Source organism: Canis lupus, chromosome 19 (assembly GCF_048164855.1).
Source record: "Canis lupus baileyi chromosome 19, mCanLup2.hap1, whole genome shotgun sequence".
NCBI classification, from domain to species: domain Eukaryota; kingdom Metazoa; phylum Chordata; class Mammalia; order Carnivora; family Canidae; genus Canis; species Canis lupus.
The window spans coordinates 45,303,756-45,323,596 of NC_132856.1; the positions used below are offsets into that span (position 1 = coordinate 45,303,756).

Consider the following 19,841-nt stretch of genomic DNA (forward strand, 5'->3'; position numbering starts at 1 on the left):
AAAGAAAGCCATCCTGTGTGTAAACCCTGTGTTGGCAGACATACCTGGAAGCACTATCTCACTTCCTCACTGCCTTCTACTGTCTCCTCTGGCCTATGGGAGGGATGCTGGCATATCTTCCAGGTCAGGGGTGTCTTGGGCATCCCTGCCTGCAGAGGTCTCTGAAGGCCAAGGACCCCCTAGGAGTGAACCCTTCCCCCTGAATCCTTCCCTTGAAACAGCTGTTCTTGGTGTCTAGAAGAGCTGTCCTAAGAAAACAAACCACTTTTGGAGAGTTTTTAATTTGGCTGGGAGGACAAAATACTGGCCCAATCCCTTTCTTGAAACCCTTGGGGCTAGATGCATTACAGGAATTGAGAATTGTTTGGATTTTAGGCATGTCGTGTTGATGACTTCAGAGACAGAGCCTGCATTCCAAAGGTGACATTTAGCACCAGAACAGGAACATTCTTACACACTGGTTGGGTCAGGGTTTGCCTCCAAATGAACTGAGTGCCAGCTTCTGTAAAAACATTGGATCTTGGATTGTGGATGAGCAGGCAGCTTAGACCTGGTGTACATAGGAAGTGCCCTGAAAAGCCACCCGGTGTTTGGGCAGTTGACTCAGAAGGACCTGCTTTGTCTTCTCTGCACTGTCACTGTCCCCTGTGCTGGTCTCAAGCTCACATCTATACCTGGTTTGATCAGTCCTGTGCTTTCTGTCTCTTGAGGAATCAGAAGTCCTAGAGACCTGGCTTGGCTAGCCTTGTTCTTGGGCCAGCACAGATGGCTGCCTTTCAGAGGAGTAAATGTAAATAATGGATAACATAAGGGAACACCTTGTTATTTTCTGACCATACTGCTCATTGCCTGGCTAGGAGCTGTCAGGCTTGAGTAATCCAGCAGCTTTTTTACCTTTGTTTTCCTTCCTCATCAGCTAGTTGGGTCTGTTGCAATTGCAAATTCATGATCGGTAGGTCCAGCCTTATGGTTGGGCTTATCCCAACAATTAATTAGCCTTTAGGCCATTATCAATTGTGATTGATCGATTGATTAATTTATATTTTAAGTGGGCTCCCTACCCAACCTGGGGCCTGAACTTATAGCCCCGAGATCAAGAGTCACATGCTCCACTGACTGAGCTAGCACCCCAAGGCTCGGAGTCTGATCAGCCTGTCTCTCCTGTGCAACTGTAGACTAGAGCTGTGGTCCTTCCCATATGCCACCTCTTACCATTTACTTTTATATTTAAATTAATTATAATTAAAGAAGGCATCCTTTAGCCACACTAGTCACATTTCAAGTGCTTAGTAGCCACTTGTGGCTGGTGGCTTTCATTAGCGTAAGTCTAGAACAGTGGGAAAGTTTTATTGGATAGATAGATAATTATATATATATATATATTTATATATATATATATATTTATATATATAAATATATAAATCAGGTATTAGGAAAGAAACCCAATGTCCATGATGACTGAAGAAACCAAAATGTGGTCCACCCGTACAGTGGAGTATTACTCAGCCATGAAAAGGAACAACACACTGACACACACTATAACGGGGATGGACCTTGGAAACTCATGGAGAAAAAAAAAAAAAGAAACTTTATGGAGTGAGAGAAGCCAAACACAAAAGACCACATATTCTATGATTCTATTTATATGAAGTGTCCAGAATAGACAGATAAAGATTAGTGGCTGCCAGAGGCTGAGGGGCAAGGGAACAGGGAGTGACAGCTAACGAGGACAGAGTTTCTTTTGGGGGTGGTGAAAATGTTAGGTAGTGGTGGTGGCTGTACAACCTTATGAATGTACTGAAAAGCACTGAATTATTCACTTTAAATGGGTGGGTTGTATGTCACATGAATTATATCTCAGTAAAGCTGTTATAGAAATAGCTCAGGGCACCTGGCTGGCTTAGTCAGTGGAACATTCCACTCTTGATCTCAGGGTTGTAGGTTTGAGCCCCACATAGGGTGTAGAGATTCCTTAAAACTAATAAAAATCTGGGATGCCTGGGTGGCTCAGCGGTTGAGTGTCTGCCTTTGGTTCAGGTCGTGGTCCTGGAGTCCTGGGATCAAGTCCCACCTCGGGCTCCCTGCAGGGAGCCTGCTTCTCCCTCTGCCTATGTCTCTGCCTCTCTCTGTGTCTTTCATAAATAAATAAATAAAATCTTTAAAAAAATAATAATAAAACCTTTTAAAAAGCTCAAGAACTGAGGGCTTTTGGTTGTAAGTATATACCTCCAATAAAGAGTGAGCTAGGAACTTTAAGGCCTTAGTATGTACACAGATTCTTGTAAAGCAGCACTTTCTTGCAGAATCTATTACCCCGTTCAGGTTTTTTCCTACAGTTTGGCCATTGACTAAAATGATCCTGTACTTTTTTTTCTGGTTTGTTTTCTGATTCCCAACCTTGAATGCCAGCCGCCCAAAGCGCAGGTGTGTCCACAGTGTGGACCATGAGCCAAGCGCTCATGGTATATATCAGTGAACTTGGTCATGGCATGAAAGTGACCTTTTTTTTTTTTTTTTTTTTTGACAGAAAAATGTTCCTTTGTCTTGTCACTTAGAACTTAACATCAGTTCCTGGAATAATACCTTTTAGGGTGATTAGGACATTGGCTGATCTAAAAGATTGATTCCCAGCCTGGAAAATTGGGTAGGACATGGTTGATGTATATATTACCAGGCTAGTCACCTGTGTGGGATTTGGCAAAATAAAGGTCACACTTTGGACAATGGCACCCAGCTCTGGAAGCTTCTAGGTCTTTCCCCATGGCTCACATGTGGTATGTGTTCAGTTGAAATTAGAGAATTTCTTTGGATGAGAAATGAAATTGTCTAACGTAGACAGAAATCACCTATAAGTGTTGTTTTTTTAGCTATTGCTATTAACTGTTCTCAGAGCCTTATAGGAGAGCATGGACTAATTTTCTAGATCTTTTACCTGGCTGTGTTTTTCATTACAGTGTTTTGCTGTCTTTTCCTTTTGCCTTGTTGTTACGTGCAAGGAAAATAAACCTAAACAAACCGCGTATCATTTTTACTTCATAAAGTAGTTTATTACCAAACTGTGTGTAAGTATACTGAAATGAAAAATAATTTGCATATTTGGTTGAGCACTTTCAGCACTTAGGCTAATTAAGGATTAATTAGAAATTATGGGAATTTGCACAATGTTATTCTCCCTCAGTTTGATGAATATCTAGTGTGCATAGTAGCCATGATTTCAGATGAGTGTTTGTTAGGAATGGTCTCAATAAGGCTCTATAGGACTGAGAATGTTCTGTTTCTTACAATGAGGATTTATCTAGAGTGCTGCTTAAATGGACTGACCTAGGGGACATTGCCTCACAGGTAAATGCAGGCAGTTCTCAAGACCAACAGGCTGTATTCAAAAGTGTCCTCACTTAGAGTTAAAAACTCAGGACTGGGAATCCCTGGGTGGCTCAGCGGTTTAGCGCCTGCCTTTGGCCCAGGGCATGATCCTGGAGTCCCGGGATCGAGTCCCACGTCGGGCTCCCGGGATGGAGCCTGCTTCTCCCTCTGCCTGTGTCTCTGCCTGCCTCTCTCTCTCTCTCTCTCTCTCTCTCTCTCTCTCTCTCTCTCTATGTCTATCACAAATAAATAAATAATAAATAAATAAATAAATAAATCTTAAAAAAATAAAAAATAAAAACTCAGGACTCTTATTTCCAGGGAAACAAGAATATAAAAGGACCCTTGGGGGCATCTGGGTGGCTCAGTCAGTTAGGCTTCTGCCTTCAGCTCAGATCATGATCTCAGCGTCCTGAGAGTGAACCCTGCTCAGTGAAGAGTCTGCTTCTCCTTCTTCATCTCCCTCTGCTCCTTCCTCACTCGTGTTCTTTCTCTCTCTTGCTCTCTCTCAAATAAATAAAATCTTCAAATAAATAAATAAATTAAGGACACCTGGGTGGCTCAGCGGTCAAGCATCTACCTTGGGCTCAGGGAGTGATCCTGGGGTCTGGGATCAAGTCCTGCATTGGCTCCTTGTGGGGAGCCTGCTTCTCCCTCTACCTGTGCCTCTGCCTCTCTCTGTGTGTCTCTTGTGGATAAATAAATAAAATCTTAAAAAAAAAAAAAGAAGGATTCTTTCTATCCATGGTCTACTTTCTATCCATGTTTTGTTTTGTTTTGTTTTGTTTTAAAGATTTTATTTTTAAGTGATCTCTTCACCCAACATGGGGCTGGAATTTACAATCTTGAGATCAAGAGTTGCAAGCTCCACTGACTGAGCCAGCCAGGCACCCCGGTTTGCTAATGATTTTGATCATTAGTAGGTATTGTTTTAATTGATTTTTTTTTCTTTTTGTAGCTTTTGAGTGATAGTTTTTCTCCTTTAGGTGGTTGAAATTATTTACACTGATAGATTTTCATTTACACTGATTATTTACACTGACAGTTTGACAGCACCTGTATGCAAAAATAAATCCTCTGGGCCATGATTCATATATTTATGCACATACATATATATACATAGATGCTGCTAGCTTCAGGTTGCTGGTCATTTAGTTAGACAGTCATGCATCTTTACACGAGTCAGGCTGGGTCGTGATTTCCTTATGAGCTCCTGTCTTAAGGTCTCTCTATGGTGAGTGTGGTTTTTTCTGGGTCTCTTCCATGAGCAGTTTGTTGAAGAAGGAAGCCCCAGTGGTCTTCCTTGAGAGGCTGGTAGCCATAAAATGGCCTGATGATCTTTGGGGAGAGGTTTCTTAGCAGAAGTTCCTATTTCTGGAACATGATTCTGTGAAGCCAGGTGTGTTCCAAGGAGCTGGGGTGATGACAGCAACCAGTGATGGTCTTTAATGAGCAGGTCAGTTTCACACAATGATAATAGAGACAGACGTGCAGATTCGGGGCTGTGGGTAGAAGTGCCTCTCTTCCTGCCTAATGGCACATCTTCCCTTCCTTGCTGGGAAGGAGTCTCAGAGGGAGGAATGGCTTGGTGCTCCAGGCCAGAGAGAAGCCATATTGGAGTGAGTGGGTGTGGGGAGTTAGCTGAAATGGAGGATGACAGGGAGCTTCTCAGGGCCAGATTCTGAAGGATGTGGCACATTTGGGTTCTCTTGGGAGAGTCGGGCCACCTCCTGCTCTTGCCTCTCACCTTCTTTCAGTGTGTAGGCTCCCAGGGCGTCCTGCTGGTCATCCCACAGACCTGCTCTCCCTCACCTCCATGCCACCTCCTCACACCACCCAGTACCCTCCTGCATGAACAGGTGCCCCTGCATCCATTAGGCCTCTCCCAACCTGTCATATCCATGGCCACTCTGGGTACCTGCCCCAGGTGCTCAGAAACCCCACTCCTGTTCCCATACTACTGCCTTGGCTTCCTGGGCCCGGGAACCTGGTCTTCCTCCTCTGTGCAGACTTGCCTGAACTCCTTCACTCCCAAAATCCAGCATGGCACCCACAGCCTGTGTTTCTGCCGCATTTACTATGTCGCTAGGCATTCTCAAAGTTAGAGGGACCTGCCTCCCCTGTAAATGGGTCTTCTTGTGGAAATGGATCACTCTTCTTTAAAACGCTGTTCTGGTCCTCATTTAGCATCTCTCCATCCCCTTGATGGGAGCTCATAGAGTGAGCCTTTTTACTGCACACAGGGCTTTTCCTCAGTTTCTTGTCTTTAGGACCCAGGAAAATTCCACAGGGTCTTTCCAGGGGACAGCACAATCTCTGCCCCAACACTGATGACAGTAATGATGCACAGAGAGGCAGGAATCCTGCAAATATAGGGTTTACTCCCCTAGAGGGTTACTTCTGGACTGTTCTTCTGGGACCCCAGAGCTTGGATCTGGGACTGAGGCATCTCAGAGCCATGCCAAAGCTTCTGGCAGTGACCCAGGCTCAGTCTGCTCTGGCCTTAAGAAGGGTTTTGGCTCACTACCACCCAGTACCAGTGTGAAATACAAGCAGGATGAAGTTCTGGGAAAAGAAAAGGGAAAGTAAAGTGGACATACAAAATAATAAGCCTAAAAGTCTCATTAGATTCAACAGACAAAATTACTCCACCACATTGCTATAAAAGTTTCTGCATGTAGCCCTTTGTGTCTGTGTTGGCCTCTCCATGGACAGGTGACAAATCAGACACCACGTTTTAAAGAGCCCTGATCTAGATACAAACTGACCTAGCCAAGCTAAAATCCTCAGTAGTGCACCCACAGAAGAAGGGAGAAGAATCAAGAGGGGGCCCAGAGGAAAGGAGCATTTGAAGGCAGTAATACAGTGGTATTAGCCTACTTGGACCTGCATGCATCCAGGTTCTTCCTCAAATACATGTTAGGCTCCATGACATGCATATTCTGGAGCAGGGGTCAGTCATCAGACTAGCGTTGGTAAAGTTTTATTGAAATACAGCTGCTTATTTGTTTATTCTTGTTTGGAGCTGTTTTAGTGCTAGAACAGTGACTGAGCAGTAGTGACAAGAGACCACATGGCCCACAGAGCACAAAAGAGTTACTCTTGGGTTCTTTACAGTTTACATATCTTGATAGGAGGGACTCTGCCTCTGGAACCAGAAGCAGGAGAGTGGGTAAGGAATGGCAGTTCCAGAAGGTTAGGTTTGGCAGAGCTATTCCAAGCTGTGGGAGGGAAGAATTTCTATGGGCTGCAGGTGGGGATGCTGGGGGCATTGCTGGGGCACCCAGCCTGTGGCTTGATGGGGTTTTCACAGCAGCAGCAGCTCCTGTACCCAGGAATTAAGGCTCAGAAACTGTCCATTACTAACAACAACTGCCACTGACCAAGACTGGATCAAACCAGTTTCCATGTCAGGTAGGAAGATGCTGATTCTCTAATCTCTGCAACCATTTAGGGGGTGTGCGTAGTTTCCTGGCTCCCCAGGTGAGTGTGGAGTTAGTTTGGGAAACCTCTGGCCTATCAGATGAAATTACCCTGATAAGAAAAGACTCCTGGCGGGATCCCTGAGTGGCGCAGCGGTTTGGCGCCTGCCTTTGGCCCAGGGCGTGATCCTGGAGATCCGGGATCGAATCCCACGTCGGGCTCCCGGTGCATGGAGCCTGCTTCTCCCTCTGCCTGTGTCTCTGCCTCTCTCTCTCTCTCTGTGTGTGTGTGACTATCATAAATAAATAAAAATTAAAAAAAAAGAAAAGAAAAGACTCCTGGGTCCCGTGTACATGCTCCATTGGTGTCCCCCTGAGGGAAGGACGTAGGGGACACCTAGGGGATGCAACAGAATCAGAAAGAAACCATGAGCCATTGAGACCTTCCCTATAGCTGGAGTCATTTGGGTTTTTTTTCTTGAGTCACTGGGTCCAAGTACAGAAGATCATTCATCATATGCCACCTCTTTCCATGTTCCAATATCAGAGGCATTGTGTGAGGGAAGAAACACTCTAACACTCTCACAAAAGATGACCATGGTTGCTGGGATTAGCATTTTGCCAGAATTGGTTGTAGAATTCCCTTATTACCTTTGCTTCTTTGACTGCAAGAGAAGTTGGAGCCGGTGGGAGCTGAACTCGAGCCTGAGAATGAGGACAGGAGCGTTAACCTCAGTGCAGGTCTCAGAGAACCCCACTGGGTCCACCCCAGAGGCCCTGTTCCTGCCAAGATGTAGCAGCAGGAGACGCCGGTCTCCACTGCTCCCTGGGGGCAGCAGCAGCCACTAATTACCCCAAAGCCCTAGCTTGTGCCCCACACTTAGACCGAGCAAAGGATAAAAAAAAACATGGAGAAGTTTTTGGAAGCAGGAAGTCCCCAGGTTTTTCTTCCTAATGATTATTGTCACCCATGACTGCAAAGACACTAATGCTGTCACTTCCAGACTGGTGCTGCGGGTATGGGGATGTGGGGACTGGTGTGACCAGATGAGTGGTGACTGTGGGTGCTCAGCATGTTCTCAAGACTCTGGGGCTCACAACCCTAACCCTGAGGTCCCAACACCAGGCTTGGACTTTCTGTTGTCAAAAAGCTCTTCAGAAAGCAGTTCAGTTGCCACTTCTCACTTGGCCTTAGTGCATCTTTCTATGTTGGGTTCTCTCAGCTTCATCCATCCAGGCAGTGGGTGGTGGAGACTCCACTGTGTGGGTGAGGGGGGCAGGCTTCTGAGGGGAGTAAGGAGAAAGGGAGGTCAGTGTTTTGCTGAGTTCTGCACACTGGCAGGCTCCAGGTCAGGCCTGTTGTGGATCATCCCATCCCTTCGGGTGCTCAGAGCAGCTCCATTCATAGCTGTGAGCTGTGGCCAGCAGGGGGTCACATTTGCAGCCAGGAGGTCAGGCCAATTAGGGGCATCTGAGGTTTCTGGGGGCTCAGCTCATGGGTTAGATTTTCTCCCATGTGGGTATGGGTCCTGCAGATGGCTGTACCCAGCCTCCCACCTCGGCGGAAAGAAGCTGGGACACAGTCCTGCTGCCAAATAGGAACACTCCTGATTGGGCACAGGGACAGGCATGCAGGATGGGGGAAGTCAGGGTGAAGGAGGCTTCCCGTCCAAGCCTTCTGTCTCCCCCAGTAGCCATGTCTTTGTTCCATCAAGGAGAGAAAAATAAAGCAACTTGGGATCATGCTCCTATCTTAATCTACTTGAGGAAGCTTCAACAACAATTTGTTTTCTCATAGTTCTGGAGGGTAGAAGTCCGAGATCAAGGTGCCAGCCTATTGAGCTCCTGCTGAGAGCCATCTCCAGGCTTGCAGACAGCCCCCTTCTTGCCTTGCCCTCACACCCGACTTTGGGGGAATGGAAAGGCTCTCCCTCTTCTTAGAAGGCCGCTGTCCTAGGATGAAGGCCCTCACAACCTCATTCAGTCTTCATCACCCCCTCCAGATACAGTCCCACTGGAATTAGGGCTGCAGCATGTGAACTAGGGGGACTTAGTTCAGTCCATAACATTTCTGTATGATTTCTTTTATTTTTTATTTTTTTGTATGATTTTTTTTAAAAACAAACATAATGTATTGATATTCACAGTTTCCTTTCATTGTTTGATTCATCAGGTGCTCTGTCACCTTTAGTAAATTGGGAACAGAAGGAAATCTGGCAGTTGGCCCCAGGGTGGGGGCTTGGGGGGCTTTATTATAGATTGTACCTCCTCTTCTAAGTGCCTTGAGCAGACAGTGTCCCTGGGCTGAGCTCCTGGTCCCTGAGGCCTCCCAGTTGCCAGCGAGGGCCCTTGAGGGTGCCCAGGAGCACGTCTGAGATGCTCTGGAACAGCCTACCGGAAATGAGCTTGTTGTAATTGATGGCAGTGAGTATCTAATGACCATAATTAGGCCAGTTTCGGTGCCCTGGGAGGACAGACGCTCGGAGCTGAGGGAGAGACAGAGCTACACGCAGGGCAGTTGGGAGAGGGCAAGGCACATTTTGCAAGCATGTAAAGTGACATCCAAACGTGTGCTCTCTGCACAGCCACGTCCACAGCTATAATTGGTGGTGACCTTAGCACGGGGTCGCTTTTTTTTTTTTAAGTTTTGCTTTTACTCCTATATTAAGGAGTAAAAGCAAATTAATTTTGCAAATTAAGGACATTTGTAAAAATGTAAAAAAAAAAAAAAAAAGACATCCAGTCTTAATAAAGCTTACAGGGTGTGGTAGCTTACCGTAGCAGCACCTCAAGACCTACGCCTGGCTAACACCACAGGGCCTAGGGTATGACGGGCATATTGCCTCCTTATTCATGGACATCTGGGTGGTTTCGGTTTTTCAAAATTACAGACAGTGTAGGGAATGTGTGTCCTATAAATAGGGCATCTGTAGGTGTCAATGTTCCTGTAGGACAAATTCTCAGACCAGGAATTTGGAGATAAAGGATACGTACTTTTTCACTGTTAATCAGCATTTCAAAACTCGCCTCCAAAAATGGCTGTACCATTACATACCTGTAGAGAGATATGAGATATGAGAAAAGACTTGGGTATTCTCTGTAATTTGAGAATTTTCTCTGTAATTTCTCAAACTTTCATTTGAGTGTATTTTTGGTGGGTTTTTTTTTTTTTTTTTTTTTTAATCTCCAACACTTGGTGTGGTGTCCAGCTTGTGATGGGCTCCATAGATGCTTGCTGTTGGATAAATAGCACAAGAAAGACTGTCACATGCCTGCAGCAGCCCAGATGCACATATGGGCACACACAGACACACTCACCCTCACATGTGCCCACACCTCTGCGTGTACACACCTGCCTTCACTAAAGCCTCATGTTTCAACCCTGACCACTCCTTTCCCTGATTCAACTGAAGCCATAATGGAAAGTGAAGAGGTAGCCTCTCCAGCCCTGGGCATCAGGGCATGCTGGGGCCTTTCTGGGGAGGGAATGGGTCCCATGTGTCCCTCTTGGCCCACTCCTGATCCCCCTCCCAGACCATAGGCACTCAGGGAACAGCTGCAGAATAAACCTTATGCAGGAGTAGAGTATCTGCTGTGCCATCAAAGGGCCACATACAGGGCCCAGCAGAGGGAAGGTTCACAAAGACATACGTGAGTTTGGAAGGGTGTCAGGCAAGTCCCTGAGTGCCAGGTGTCAGATTCTAGGTCTCAACTGTGGGAGTCAGGGAGTCATTGACATCTTTGAACAAAAGATTGGCATGATGAACAAGTGTTTGAAGGTAGTCCATTTGCAGGTGTACGTGATGGATGGAGAGAGGGATTTCCTCTGCAGATCATGGAGGGCGTGGGAGGGGTCAACACAGCAGGACCCAGGAATAGTGTTAAGGGAGAAGATGGATGGTCAGTTGATTTCAAGGGAGGTAGATTTGATAGAATTAGAAAACAGTGGAACTTGAACAGGAGGGCGTCCATTATCTACTCTGGGTGAGGAGAGATTAGGGGGACAGGGGCCTGAACCAAGACTAGGCAGTGCAGGTTAACTCTAGAGCAGACTTAGGACCCATCCAGGAGCCCCCAGGAGCTTGCGTCTGCAAGGACCAAATGGGGGATGTGTTTAGCCTTGCAAGTCCCTGTCCTGGTGTCCTGGTAGAGCACCGGAACTAGGTTTCACATCCGCTGCCTCTTGGAGATCAAGGCAGGTTGTGAGAGAATTGGCTCTCCACAGTGGAAGGCCGTGGGGAGCTGGTGGAGAGACAGCTCTCTCCCTCAGCTCTTCCAGAAAGTGCCTGCCTGCGACCCAGGGGGATGGGGTAGGAGGCAAGAGGCCCCACACACGAGGGAGATTCCTACAAGGATAGTTTTTTAGCTTCTTCAGTTATCACAAGTAAATTTGTGACAGAAAAGGTCCATCATTTATACAAGGAAGAGGTGAAGGACAAGCCATACGTAAATATCTCTGAGAGGGCTCCACTCCTTTTTTATTTGAGTGCTGGAGTCAGTTAGTAGCTGATAGTATTAAAGGAGCCTGTTCCCAAGAAAACACTATTTTTTTTTTTTAAATAAAGATTTTTGTTTATTTATTCCTGAGAAAGAGAGAGAGAGAGAGAGAGAGGCAGAGACACAGGCAGAGGGAGAAGCAGGCTCCCTGTGGGGAGCACTTAGGCTTTCTTGGGGCAGCCTGGGTGGATCAGCAGTTTAGCGCCGCCTTAGCCCAGGGCGTGATCCTGGAGATCCAGGATCGAGTCCCACGTTGGGCTCCCTGCATGGAGCCTGCTTCTCCCTCTGCCTGTGTCTCTGCCTCTCTCTCTCTCTCTCTCTCTCTCTCTCTCTCTCCCTCATGAATAAATAAAATCTTAAAAAACAAAACAAAACAAAACTTTCTGCAAAGTCAGATCTAGATGGACACCATCACCTCCTTCCTCACCCCACCCCCCACAATGATCATCCACCCAGTTCTTTCTCTGTAGCTACAGACACTTCTTCAGTCACTGAAGAAGCAAACAAACTTCAGGTCCCACAAGACTGCCCCCCTCGGATCTGAGCCTCACTTTCCTTCTCTGCACTGCCTGGCTCCCACAGTCTCCTGGAGCTTTCTAGTCAGATTCTACTTCGCCAGATCCTGCAGCTGCTTTTGCAGAGATTAATGGCGGTCTCCTAATGACTAAGCCCACGTCTCATCCCATGACTACTTCTGGTTTTTCCTTGACCTACCTGATCATTCTTTTCCATCTCCTCATCTGCCTGTCCCTTGTGTTGGTTTTCCAGCATTCGAGGGGCATGGCCTACTTCTCATAAGTATAGCTATGGGGATAGGTGGGTATATACAGATGTCCCAAGTACCACATGCAGATGACACACAAATACCTGTCTCCCACCCAAACTGGTCAATTCATCCCCAATTCCCAGTAAGCAGCCACCTCACGTCTGTGCTTGGCTGGGTCAGGGACTCAGGCTGGGTCAGCCTTTTCACCTGCCACTCTGCACACTGTGCTTGGGAGAATGTGCCATCCATGGCACTGTCCACATGAACTTAGGAATTGCCTGTCTCTCACACCCATATCTGGTGGTCAGGAATCCTGAGGACTCTCCCTCTGGAGGCCCTGTGGCTGCCCCGTGTCCACCTGAACATCGGCAGCTCTCCCCAAGGCCTCCCTTGCCTGTCTAGCCCTGCCCCTCAGCAGATCACCCTCTCAGCCCAGCTGGAATGCCTTTTCCAGGTTTTAGGGTCAAATGTCTTGTCTCTCTGCTTAAAATGTCTAAGTGGATTAGTTCATCTTTTCTGGTACCCTCTGGATCAAGCTTTTCCTCTCTGACTTTATAGCACCAATTCCCCTCCCCAACACACATAGTCACAACAGATGCACACCACCACAGTATCGCACTGATAGCAGGCTGGCAGTCACATTCATGTCCATGCCTGAGCTGGTATGGGCATCTGGAAATGTGCACTCCCCACCTTCTGGAGGCATGGTTCAGGGCTTCGGGCTTCTCCAGTGCTAGGTGCCACCCCAAACTCGCCCTATCAAGTCCTCCTATATGTGCCCACATGGCTACACTGAATGGTAGCCTGTCTTCACCTCCTGGACTGTGCTCCTATGTGGCACCTGGACCACTTTCAAAGTGAGGAACTCAGTGTTTCTTACAGATGAAAGGAAGCCTTTGTTTCCCCTCAAGTGTTCAGATATGACACCAGTGCTAATAGTCTATTGTGATTGTTTTTGCTCAGCCTCCACTGATTCGGTCCCATCTCTCCTGTCTAGTGTTAAGCATCCATGGCATTCAAGAAGAAGGTCCCTCCAATGCTCAGCTCATGAGGTTGGATAACATGCTGCTGGCTGAGGGTGTATCCAGGCCGGAGAGGCGAGGAAGAGGAGGATCGGCGGCAGCGGCCAACACAGCAACACCAGGTGGCTGTCCAAATGACAATAGCCTTGAGCACTCTGACTACAGGGCCAAGCTGTCCCAGATCCGACAGATTTACCACTCTGAGCTAGAGAAATATGAACAGGTGATCTTTCTGCATGGAAGAGTTTTTATCATGTGAATGCGCATTTGTCAAAGCAAAACATGGAACGCTAACCACCTTTCTTTTGTGGCACAGACCAGAGAGTACATGCACTTGGTCTCACAGCAGAGGTGGCCAATTTTGCTGGAAACCCTTTGCATTCACTTCTTAATAGCCAGCCTGTGTGGGAGCTGCAGGGGGCGGCAGGTGGCTGGTCCCACATGGAGTCCCGAACCCACCGGCTGGGTGGTCACAGGCTGGCATGTATGTTCCCACCCCAGGCTTGCCGTGAGTTTACCACACATGTCACCAACCTTCTCCGGGAGCAAAGCAGGATGAGGCCCGTCTCACCCAAGGAGATTGAGCGCATGGTCGGTGTCATCCACGGCAAGTTCAATGCCATCCAGATGCAGCTGAAGCAGAGCACCTGCGAGGCTGTGATGACCCTGCGTTCACGGTTCCTCGATGCCAGGTCAGGCCCTACGTGCTTCCCGTGACCCTAGGGTTGTCTCTTAAGAAGAACCGAATTGCTGCTGGTTTGGGTTTAAGTTCTGGGGGCTTCCCAGCCTGTCCTGGGGCTCCAGCTGTGACCAGGTGTGCAGCCCTCACACAGCTTCTTGAGAGGCAATCAGAAGTGCTGACTTTGGCACACCTGGGTGGCTCAGTCAGTTAAGCATCTGCCTTCGGCTCTGGTAATTATATCAGGGTCCTGGGATCAAGCACAACATCAGGCTCCTTGTTCAGTGGGTGATCTGCTTTTCCCTCTCCCTCTGCTCCTCCCCCCTGGCTGTGCACGCACTCTCTCTTTCTCTCTCTAATAAATAAAATCTTAATAAAAAAATAAAAGTGCTGACCTCTAGGAAATCACAGACGGGGACACAGGGACGTTATGAGAGGCCGGTGCACATACTGCCTGAGGCTGTCCGTCTTTGCAGGCGCAAGCGGCGGAACTTCAGCAAGCAGGCCACGGAAGTGCTGAATGAGTATTTTTACTCCCATCTGAGCAACCCTTATCCCAGTGAAGAAGCCAAAGAAGAGCTGGCCAGGAAGGGCGGCATCACAGTCTCCCAGGTGATGGGCCTCCCTGAATGTAGGAGGGGGAGAAGCTTGTGTCCAATGAGGAGGACACCCAGGGAAGTTCATTAACTGTATGGACTCGGACAGAGTGTGAAGTCCCTGAGGCAAGCACCAGTGGCACGTGGAGTGTGGCCCTCGTCACACTTGTATCACAAGGATGTTCTGTGTTGCATAAGGAAGGTTAGCATATTAGCATAAGAGAAGAAAGAGAACTTGGAACAAAATTAGGACTTGAAATGATAGACCAGCTCTTGTGCCAAAGAACTGGTTCAGCTATCCTGGGAGAGGCCTGGATGTACACATGCTTGATTGTTTCTCCAGTGGCCCAGAGTGTGTGACCAGGGTTATACAATGTCAGGCAACATCTGGCTCCACACGAGGAGCAGTGGTACAGATTGCAGATGGGACCCAAACAGCCTTGGGAGAGCCTGGTAGCCTGGTCCTCCAGTGTCCTCAGTGGAGCTGGGGGCGAGAGAGGTGGAGCTGAGGGGACAACCCAAGAAACATCTTAGACGGTTTCAAGGTGGGAATGGTGAGGACGGGCAGCTCAGGAGCTCCAATCAGGGTCAGGCTGCACCCCCAGCCCCTGGCAGCAGAGCTGACTGGCGCTAATGCTAGCTCGCTGGATCTTGCCACCAGCTCCAAGGAAGCCCCCTCCTCCAGCTGTACAGTCGGAGGGGCTGAGATTCCAGCCCAATCTGGCTGCCTCCAGAGCCCATGCCCTTAGCCAGAGCTCTCTACCCTGGCCCAGGCCAAGTCCAGGCTGCAACTTCATGATAAGGGGCACACAGGAACCTGTAGGGTCCCACAGGCAGAAGAACCTGCAGGTGTCCTGGTCACATCTGACTTCACTCACCCTGGAACTGCTCTGGCATCCCCAGCACCAAGGCCAGAGCTGAAGGAAGGTGCACACCTCACGAGCTTCAGGGCCACACAGAAGCATGAGGTGTGGCGCTTGCTGGTCACCTTGTGCTGTCTTCTGAAGAACAGCCAGATTCAGTTCAAGGCCCAGAGCCTATGGAAAGCAGATGGGTCTTGGGTCTAGACTTCATCGAACAGAGGGTCAGTTGCAAACAAAAGTTTGAAAAGCACTAGCCACATCCCAGTGACTCCCCCTCTGTGGTAGTGCCCTAAGATGCCCACCCACACACACCAACCAGCAGCAGAATTCTGTGCTGGGAGCCCCTCCCCAGTGTGGTGCATCCACCAGGTCTCAGGACAGCCTGAAGTGGCTAACAGTGGAGGGGAGATTCTGAATTTAAGGTACAGATGTGCAAGCTGTGAGGTTCACCTAAGGAAAAGGTAATGGGGGCACCCTTAGGGCAAGGGGTGTCACAAATAAGGCCACAGACGTTTTCAAGCTAGAATCAGCTGCAGCTGCAGGCTGAGGAGGCCCGAGGGAGAAAGGGGCAGGTTGCTGAGCCACAGATGAGGTGACAGGCAGAACCTCGGCAGCAGCCGCAGCAGGCTCAGCTGGAAGGGCCAGAGGGATTGGGTGGGGGTGGCCAGTGGCTCCAGGCCACACCGGCTGAGAGAATATCTGAGAGCCTGCTTGAGGTGCCCATGTTGAGGTGTTCCCCGTGGAGAGGGTGGACACTGCTCTTCCCCAGCCCCTGGGTCCCCCATCTGTCCAGAACAGGGCCAGCCTCCCACACACAGAAAAGCTCGCTCTCTGCCCTCCTAAAATGCCAGTTAATATGGAAAACTGCTTGCTGCCATTCCTCTGCAAACTCAGTTCCACAAAGACATTCTAGCACATTCCTTGTAGGTGGGAGCCAAGTGCTGCTCTGGCTGCCCTCACACCCCGGGGGCAGGCACAAGGAGACCCGGTGTGAGGGGCAGGGAGCGCACATAAGGGCTTTTTCTTTTCGCGGTTAACATGCAGAGGATAATGTGGAGCACTTGGGTAGGGACATTAAATAAATACATTTTCAAGAGAGAAAAGGTCATCAAAACCCTGCCACCGTCACTCAACTGTTTTTTTTTCTGTTCATTGACCCACACGTATTTCACTGCAGGGCCCCAGGCCTTAGTCTGGGGTATTGAAGTGTTTCCAGTCATGGCTGTCTCCACAGGAAGGTGCTGGTCAGGGGCTGACAGATTCTGCCCCCAGGGGAAATTTTCACTGTCATAACCCTTGGGTGGGGCGCTACTGGCATCTAGTCGGGGGAGATGCTGCTCAGCACCCCACAGCGTCCAGGACAGCCCTGAGGTAGAGAATGACCCCGGGAAGAAGCCCTGGTCAGTCCTGGTGCAGATTTGGAGTCAGCTGGGCTCGGCCCGCTCAGCCCTGGGCTTCTCCACCTGCCGAGCCTGCTTGCTTGTAGATTGGCTGTGACAGCAGCTGCCCCAGCTGCTCCGAGCACTAGACAGGCGCTTAGCTCAGTGTTCAGCTCCTCTCCACTGCCTGCCAGTTCGTCCACCTGTGTCATCCTTTGATAAGTTGTGGATCAATGTGATCTTTCCTTAGACTGAATTCCCAGGAGTGGAGTTACCGGGTCCCCAGGGAGGCGTGTCTCCCTGGGTCTCACTTTCCCTAAAGAACAATCTGGAATCTAATCTGTTCCTGCCCCTGCAGGAAGAGGAACAGTGCTCCTCTTTCCACATGTCAGACATCCTGTTTCCTTCCAGCTCCTTCCCATCCCTGTTCCAGCAGCACGTGGTAGGACAGGCCGGCTCTGGGGTGACCTCCACCCACTGCAGCCATTTTCCTGTGTCCATGGTTCAATCAGTGCCAGCTTCTCCGTCCCAGCCTCTCACCCGGCCCCAGGGCTGCTTGTTGCCACTCAGGGATGTCCCTCCTGGGCAGTGGGAGCACAGGCATCTCAGAGAGAGCCCACCATATGTTCATGTTACCTCATTACTGGGTTAGCTTTTCCAGCGACTTCTTTCTCTGTGGTGTCCACAGGTCTCCAACTGGTTCGGCAACAAAAGAATTCGGTATAAAAAGAACATGGGGAAGTTTCAAGAAGAGGCTACCATTTATACTACTAAAATGGCAGTTGACACCACCAAAGTCGGGGGCCTGAGGAGCCAGGCTAGCTGCCCATCAACACCCAGCTCTGGTGAGTGACTGCCCAGCCCAGGGCCTGTCCTCCACACATAGGCATGCCGCTGAGCTGCGCAGGAAGGGATAAGAGGGGCCGGGGCTGCCAGAGACCTCTGTGGAGCAGATGCCGGCAGGAGCTGCATTCCTGGCTGAGGGGCTGGTAGATCCCACCTGAGGAGCCTCTGTAACTTTTGGAGCTGGAACACTAGTCCTGATACCTCACACCCCTTCTAGGTTCCTCTGATCCCTTCCCACTGACCAGTGCCGGGGATGCACTTATCACCCTACAGACACTGGCCTCTCTCCGCCGTACTCCTGCAGGAGGCAGCTTGCGGTCCCAGGTGAGTCTCAAAGCACAATCCAAGGATGCCCTGGGGTCCCTGCTTCAGTGTTGGGGCAGAGACTCAGAGACAAAGTGGGTAGGGGGTCCTGGGAATGGGCCATCTTGCCAGCTACCTCTCAGCCTCCCCAAGGCTCTCTCAGGAATCCCAGCAATGAAGAAGGGCCCACTGGATACTCAGTCCATTGCCTTGATGACTGCAGGTTGGCTAAGCTGCCTCTGGGACCCGACTCTGTGGGGCCCACTTTGCAAAGACATGTTCCTTTCACTCCCAGCCCCAGGACTCAGGAAGTCACGGTAGCTGCTGAGCTGTTGGGAAGGAGCCCTCCTTCCCAGCGGGCATCTGTACCTGGAGGGGTTGGGAGGGGACAGACAGACAAGGCCCTGACCCTTGGGACTTGGAGCCCTACTAGGCTCAGACCTCCACCACATCAGTGCCTTGGCCTTGGCCTTGGCCTTGTCACCCACCTAGGGCCCAGCTGGGTCAGAGTGAACATCCATTTTGGTGGCTGGGAAAATGAGCCGGGGATCATAAGCATCTCAGACATGCCCTCTGGAACTTTCTCAGGGTGTTGGGCTAGCCAGGATTAGGGGCCCCATCCCTCTCTTGGCCCTGGTGCCTCCCCAGCTCCCTGCTGTCACAAGGGCCTGGCCCACCCACAGGGCCATCCTGAAGAGGCTGTGAGCACAGTTGTGAGGTGTCTTATAGGTTCAAGGCTGTGTGGCATCTGGCAAGGCCTTAGCAGACCTTTTCCTTCACACAAGTGTAGCCTACAGTGCCAGGTGACCCCCACTGATTTACCCCCTAATTGGTACAGGGACTGGATGCCTCCTGGTGCCATTTGGCAGGACCTGGCACAGGGTCCTGCATGTCCTGTCACCACAGTAACCCCACAGCCCCATAATGAGCACCTGGGCAGAGCGGGGAGCTCTGTGGCTGGCTCAGTGCCTCAGGTGTAGCGGGTGTGAGTATGAGAGTGGGGAGCTGATAGACAAGCTCCGTCCTTACCCCTAGAACCAGCCCAGGAGATCTGGAGTCTCGTGGCTTCCTTGGACCAGGAGGCAGGTCCTATCCACCCAGCAGAGTAAGTGGGAATGTCCTTGGTCTGGTGTGGACGCCCCACCTGTGCTGGGGTGGGTGGGGCACAGATGCTTTTTTAAGAGGGCAGACCCCGAGGGCGGAGGCCACCTGGCCAGAAGCCATGGCCTCCACTCTGTGCGCCCAAGGAACATCTGGGCTGCCCTCTGGCTGCCAGGCCCACACCTGGATACTAGCCTGTCACCTGTCAGTCCTGTGAATGGACCCCCCCTCCCTTCACCACTCATGGCCTCCTTCCTGGAACACAGGCCTGTGGGTGTTCGAGGGCACAGTGACCCCCTGAGGCTGGTGCTCATCCCAGCTGCTGTCAGACTGATGGGCAGGGTGCCCCGTGTCACGGATGAGGCGGCCCCCACAGGAAGCCAGTGGTCCGCTGATCCAGTCACCTGACACTGGCCTCTGAAGCGCAGGCACTGGGGCAGCACCAGGGGACACGTGGCGAGGAAGGAGCTGTGGTGGGGAGGGGCAGGGGGCAGGGGGCAGGGTCTACGGCCTGGTGGGGTCAGATGAGGTAGAGGATGCAGGCAGGAGGCCTCAGCCTGTCAGGGAAAGTGCTAGAGAGAGGAAGGTGAGGAAGAACTTGTGTGATCGCCGCCAACTTAGCAGGGACCCAGCAAGCCCTCAGGGTCACGTGGAGGGTATGACATCTGGGACCACTGGGCTTGGAAGCCGCCCTCCGGGCACATGTCAGGAAGCAGAATGGCCCTGCTCTCGTGGGCTGCAAACAGGACTCACCACAGAGCAGACCACTCGCAAAGAGCCGCTTCCAGTGGTGTTTTCCACTACAGTGGGTGGGGAGATCCCATGGGCAAACATCCCAAGGCTGCGTGTACCTGCTACTGTCCTTGCACGGCAGACAGAGTCCCCATGCCTGGGGACCATGGCTGCTACTCTTCTGGCTGCGCAGCCAGACCAGCGTCCAGCCAGGTCCTGAAGCTCCTTCCGGCTCTATCATCAGCTCCAGGCCAGACCAGGCTGCCTCCCGC

The 19,841-nt window shown here is 50.3% G+C and overlaps 1 protein-coding gene across 4 annotated transcripts in view; it reads left to right on the forward strand.

Moving 5' to 3' along the window:
- The window catches only part of PBX4 (PBX homeobox 4), a 36,830-nt gene that overhangs the window by 16,156 nt on the left and 833 nt on the right, over positions 1–19,841 (forward strand). For 2 of the 4 annotated variants that reach the window (XM_072786570.1, XM_072786572.1), the window contains exons 3-7: positions 13,046–13,293; positions 13,572–13,762; positions 14,226–14,361; positions 17,276–17,432; positions 17,651–17,757. In XM_072786570.1, the coding sequence (XP_072642671.1) occupies positions 13,046–13,293; positions 13,572–13,762; positions 14,226–14,361; positions 17,276–17,432; positions 17,651–17,757 (839 nt within the window). The remainder of the gene's footprint in view (positions 1–13,045; positions 13,294–13,571; positions 13,763–14,225; positions 14,362–17,275; positions 17,433–17,650; positions 17,758–19,841) is intronic. The other 2 variants (XM_072786571.1, XM_072786573.1) reach the window with 2 other exon arrangements.